The sequence below is a fragment of the Nicotiana tabacum genome, chromosome 1, assembly GCF_000715075.1.
Source record: "Nicotiana tabacum cultivar K326 chromosome 1, ASM71507v2, whole genome shotgun sequence".
In the NCBI taxonomy this organism is placed as follows: Eukaryota; Viridiplantae; Streptophyta; class Magnoliopsida; order Solanales; family Solanaceae; genus Nicotiana; species Nicotiana tabacum.
This window is the reverse complement of record NC_134080.1, coordinates 204,081,141-204,087,380: the sequence shown is the minus strand read 5'-3', so window position 1 is coordinate 204,087,380 and position 6,240 is coordinate 204,081,141. Positions and strand designations below refer to the sequence as shown.

The window sequence follows — 6,240 nt, the reverse complement described above, 5'->3', positions numbered from 1 at the left end:
ACACACTAGCCCCTAGGAGACTAGTATATAAAGGGGGTCATTCATTTGTAATTTACCAAGCAAACAATTCTAGTTCTCCCTAATACAAAACTTCCTTTAACAATTCTCTTGTGTTCTTTCTACCATTCTCTTAGCGATCTTGAGTGTAGTGAGGCTGACTTGGCATAGCAAGAACGTGAGCAAGCTATGCAATATCATGAGTAAATTGTCAAGTGCCGCACGTGTACTTAGTTAACAACAAAGAACGTGACACTAGCGAGTCCTATGCCCAAACCTCACTTTAATCAGCTATGTCTGAACCCCTATATCCAATCTCAAGTTGGATATTACTGACGGGGTAAATGAGGATAAATTGTATTTTAACTGATTATAATAAAGTATATGTTAATGTTTTAAATTACTAATTAGGCCTAATAGTTTGGATTTTGAAGCACTTGTTATTGTAGGTTATTATATTCCCGTCTTGTAAAAAAAATAGTAAGTATACGGTTTCATGCCTATAAGTTGAAACTTTGAACAATGAAAATTTATAAAAGACTCAACAGCTAGCACACAACTAAAGGAACATTTTTCTTTCATCAAAAGTCAAACAGTACGTGGAGAAAAACAAATTTTACATTTTTGACAATGAAGCAACTTAATATCTAGTGACATGAGAAATGAAGGAGTCCATCTCCAATTGATGATCTCCACCATCTTTCACTGATTCTTTGACTTGTTTACCTAATTCCATGGCACGCATTCTCTTCTCATGTCCTTCTGTAGAAGCCATCAAGTTCTCAACAGCATTTTTGATTGTACATGAATCAATGATATCGTCACTGCGATCCCAATGCTTCACGACGACTCCAATTTTTAGCACATTTGTAACGAACACAGCATTTCTGGGCTGGTCAAAACGCATAGACCATGTCGCTATAGGCACTCCCATGGTAATACTTTCCATGCATGAATTCCACCCACAGTGACTCATAAAACCGCCGGTTGATGAATGTGCCAAAATTTCTAATTGGGGTGCCCAATCTTTTACAATAATTCCTCGTTCTTTTACTCTCTCTTCATACCCTTCAGGGATTCTGACTTCCCCTTCTCCTCCTGAAAGTACATCTCTAACTACCCAAATAAACTTCTGCTGACTTTTTTCCAATCCTATAGCAAGTTCTTTGATTTGCTCCATAGATAAGTAGCCTGTTGTTCCAAAAGAAACAAGAATCACTGAATTTTGGGATTGCTTATCGAGCCACTCTAAGCATTTGTGACGAACTTTTGAGTCCTTTCCCGTAGATATAGTCACCGGATTGAAGGGACCAACAGCCCATTGTTTACGAATTCCGAGCAACCTACTGAACTTTGCTAGTGTTTCAAGATAAGGACCCTCGAGAACTTTGCAAGTATCATATAAGTTCCCAGAGCTGAATTTGTTACAACTAAATTGTAATCGCATAAATTCAATAAACTCAGGTGTGAAAGTACTTCTGAGAGTCGGAAGTCCATCAGGAAGGTGAACACCAGATGGGAGAAAAAGTTTCTTAGCCAATTTCGCAAGGAATGAAGGAAGATGGAGATAGTATTTGATGATATCCCATAAGAGAGAACTATTGGCAAAAGCAGAAATAGCATGAAAACAATAGGCTTCAGCATTTTTTATTGATACTACGTCTTGAACAGTGGAAGCCATCATAGAATCATAAATGACAACAACTCTTCGACTTATGCTGGAAAGCTTCTTTATAAATGCACTCACAGGCTCGCGCAATGTTAAAGATGCATCCAGTACTGATGCTATGAGTTTCGAGATGGTTTCAGAAGAATTATTTGAACAATTAGACGGGGCTGGCGCCATAAAAGAAGATGGGGTTGGGAATTCTTGGAAATGGATATAGTTAGTAGCAGTGGCTAAATCCCAACCATGTATTCGAGCCTTAACTTGGCTAATTTCTGTACTAAAACCAACATAATAAATTGGAATATGGTATGAAGAAACGAGGCGAGAGAGATGAAGGAATTGATTTAAGTGTCCTTGAGCTGGAAAAGGAACCATAACCATAGTAATTTGATCATCCTCCACGCCAAGGGACACCATTGCAACTTCTTTAGATACACTTCTTCTTGTTTTAATAACAAGAAAGCCCGGTTCTATATGTAATATATATCATAAAAGACAGAAAATTAAAAGGAAAAAAAATAAGAGGACAACTGTGAATAGCATGTGAGGAATGTTCACTATGTAAGCAAGGAAAACAGACTTGAGTACTGAGCAAAGAGTTATGCAAAAGTCAGAACAGGTGGAATTGTGTCCATAAAATTATTGTATTGTGGAATGGAAGGCTTTAGAGAAACAGATTAGGAAAGATGTATTGTTAATCATGTTCTCTAAAATGTTATATAGCTCCATTTTCCATGAAGCAGTCTTACAAGTTGTATGTCAAAATATGTTATGCAGCCCACTCTTTGTTCTGGAACTTATATATATAAATATATGCTTCCGATTGATATATAGGCATAACTTCCGAAGCATATTTTGTAAACAAATAAATGTCAATACTAATATTTATAATCTGATCATGTCATCATTTGATTAGAACTATATATCACGTCTGCACGTTCATATGAGTTGGCTCCACATGAGTATGAGTTGCAAGAATCTCCATATAACTTGGATCTCAAAAGCAGCGGGAAAGTTGGTTATAAAAAAATGCAGTTGAGATTTGATTGTGGATTGATGTATCAGATACGCATACTCAACCTGTCACGACCTCAAACCAACCCGATCGTGATGGCACCTATCGCAGTACTAGGCTAGCCGATTCGTTATTCATAACATAAAATAATTCTTTTCAATAATTCATTTGCTAATCAATTTCGTCTTAAATCTTCCATTAAACATTTTCAAAACAAGTGAAAATAAGCATCCCTGAAGATAAACGGCCCGACCTCGGTGTCACTAGTCATGAGCAACTAAAATACAAGTCTAATAATGTCTACTCAGATGACAAAAGGAGTCTAATAAAAACTGGACAATTATAAGATAGGAGGGAGAAAAGCAAGGTTGCGGTCGCCGTGCAGCTACCTTGTTAAGCTCCGGGATAACCTGAAGAAGAATCAGCACTCACTCAGATGCCTTGGCACCTGGATCTGCACACAAGGTGCACGGAGTAACATAAGTACACCAACTCAGTGACGAGCATTAAAAATCACATACATCTCATCACATAAAAAACTTCAGTGGAAATAAAAAAGATTTAAATCAATAATTAAATTCCGAACATTTCGTAAAAAATTCAGTTTCAATGAAAGTTGCATAAAGCATTTGTTCAACATTTTCCATAGAGGCTCAGTATAAAAGAAGAGCGAAAATAGTAATTTCATAAAAATAAGCCCCTCGGGCAAAGTATCACTCATATATATATAGCCCCTCGGGCAAGCCTCTCAGTCATTTGTGACTCAACTCTCATCAATCAACACTCACGCTCAATAGGTACCTTATAATAACCACTGTGGCATGCAGCTCGATCTATAAACATATAGTCGACCGCGCTCACTGGGGGTGTGAGACTCCGGAGGGGCTCCTACAGCCCAAGCGCTATATCGCTGCGGCGTGCAGCCCCACCCAATATCATTGCGGTGTACAGCCCGATCCAAATATCGTTGCGGCGTGTATCCTGATCCATAATTATATAATCCTCACCATCAGGCCCTCGGCCTCTCTCGGTCATCAACCTCACAAACCACTTGGGCATTTCAGTGAAAAATTAGGGAACTCAGCCCAAACAACTTTCATATATTTAAAAATAGAGTAATGAAACTGAATCAAACAGTAAACAGGTAAAAATCATGACTGAGGATATGCTTTCGAATCACAACAGTGTGAGGGTAGTAGTAAAATACTCCTGAGGGTCCAAACAGTACGGCAAAAGGCCCCAAACATGGCATTCAGCCCCAAGTTAACAGAATCATTTCTAAAACACATAGATATCATATAGAGTTTATCAAAATATGCAACTTTACAGTTGCCACGGGACAGACCAAGTCACAATCCCTACTGGTGCATGCCCACACGCCCGTCACCTAGCATGTGTGTCACCTCATTTATCAAAATAGTACGAAATTCCGGGATTTCATACCCTCGGGTTTATATTTACAATCGTTACATACCTCAAACAAGACAAAAATCTACTCCGTGATGCCATTGCCGCTCGACTCAGCCTTAAATCGCCCCGAATCTATCCAAAATTAGAATCATATCATCAATACATGCTAAAGGAACAGAGCCCATGCGAAAATTATCAAATTAAATCAAAATTCCCGAAATTGACCAAACCCGACCCCCGAGCCCCCGTCTCGAAATGCGATAAAAATACAACACTAGAATCCTTATCCCCTCACGAGTCCATACATACCAAATTTACCAAAATCCGACCTCGTTTGGTCCCTCAACTCATCAAATTAAACTCTCCAATTCCAAGCCCTAATTTCCCAATTTTCACCCCTAATTTCTACAATTTCCATGCCTAATCAACTGAAATTCACCAAAGATACGAGTATCAAGTTCAAAAATCTTACCTCAACGAGTTTCCCCTTGATTCCATCTTCAAAACCCTCCAAAAGCTTCAATCCCGACTTCAATAATGGTGGAATGGGCCAAATTTCGCGAAAGGGAACTTATATATACTTTCTGCCCCAATGATTCTGCACCCGCAGACAATACCTCGCACCTACGGACTCGCACCTGCGGTCCCAGGTGCGCACCTGCGAAAATCACTTAAAGGACCGGGATCGCACCTGCGCCCAGTCACCGCACCTGCGATGCCGCAGATGCGTCCAAATAACTACATCTGCGGTTCTTCTCCTGATGGCCAAAACACGCACCTACGATCTACTTACCGCATCTGTGTCCTCGCACCTGCGGTCCCCAATCCGCAGGTGCGGAAATGATAGAAGCAGCAAAATCTGCAGCAACAACTCAAAGCCAAACTTCCTGTCAACCACTCAAATCTATCCCGAGGCCCTCGGGACCTCAACCAAATATACCAACAAGTCATATATCATCAGTCAAATCTATACCAACCTTCGGAACACTCAAAACAACATCGAAACACCAAATCACCCTCGAATTCAAGCCTAAGGATTTCCAAACTTCCAAATTCTGCAAATGATGCTGAAACCTATCAAACCTCATCCGAATGACCTAAAATTTTGCACACACGTCACAAATGACACTACACACCTACTCCAATTTTCGGAATTCTATTCCGACCCCGATATCAAGATTTCCACTACCAACCGGAAACTCCAAATTTCCAATTTCGCCAATTCAAGTCTAATTCTACCCCGAGCCTCCAAATTGCATTCAAAACACACTCCTAAGTCCAGAATCACCTAACGAAGCTAACCAAATCATAAAAATCCAAATCCAAGATCGAACACTAAAAATGTCAAAACTTGGTCAAACCTTTCAAATTTAAAGCTTCAAGCTGAGGATCATTCTTCCATTTCTGTTCCGATTAACTTGAAAACCAAAACCGGCGATTACGTAAGTCATAATACATCATACGGGTCTAGTCATGCCCGAGAACTGGGAGCGAAGTGCAAATGCTCAAAACGACCGATCGTGTCGTTACATCCTCCCCCACTTAAACATACGTTCGTCCTCAAATGTGCCTAAAGTTGTTCTAAAAGCCATCAAATCACTGCATAACCTTACCATGCACATACCTGAGGGGTGATCCCACGTCACCCTACCTCATATAGGCCCGATAGCACAACATAACTGAAATTTCACAATCCAACCTAGCTCATTAACCTTAGAACCAAATTTCTGCTTCCGAAATCATCTATAAGATCAGAACCTCACATCTATACTCTAAATAAGTTTGAACAAACTATAACAAACAATATCTATAACCCTAGATGTAATTACATGATGTACCACATACCTCAAACACTCGTAGCGATAACTTCTAATCACAGTAGCTGCTCAAAATAACCAAATACCGATAATAACCCTCTTATCAAATAATGCCTCATTCCAACACTTTCTTATACTACCAGTGATGAATGAAACATGCAGAAAGTCATAACTATTCCTCGGATCAACCATTCATGAAGCTCCCTCTCCTTCGGCAAGGACCATAGTAAATTTCTAAGTCGAACATCGATATTATCCTTCCAACATGCTAAAATCGAATCCGATAGCATTCATTTTAGATCCCACTGACCTCATCTCATCCAACACGACTA

At 39.6% G+C, this 6,240-nt stretch overlaps 1 protein-coding gene across 1 annotated transcript; it reads right to left on the bottom strand.

The window, feature by feature from the left end:
* Nucleotides 1-546: 546 nt before the first annotated feature.
* On the bottom strand, nt 547-2,386 carry LOC107806667 (zeatin O-glucosyltransferase-like). The gene has a single exon (XM_016630869.2). The coding sequence runs from the start codon at nt 2,081-2,083 to the stop codon at nt 638-640; it is 1,446 nt and encodes a 481-aa protein (XP_016486355.1). The 5' UTR covers nt 2,084-2,386; the 3' UTR covers nt 547-637.
* Nucleotides 2,387-6,240: the final 3,854 nt, after the last annotated feature.

Bases quoted from the DNA above. Each gene is read 5' to 3' on its own strand.
- LOC107806667 (XM_016630869.2), bottom strand. From the start codon at position 2,083: ATGGTGTCCCTTGGCGTGGAGGATGATCAAATTACTATGGTTATGGTT.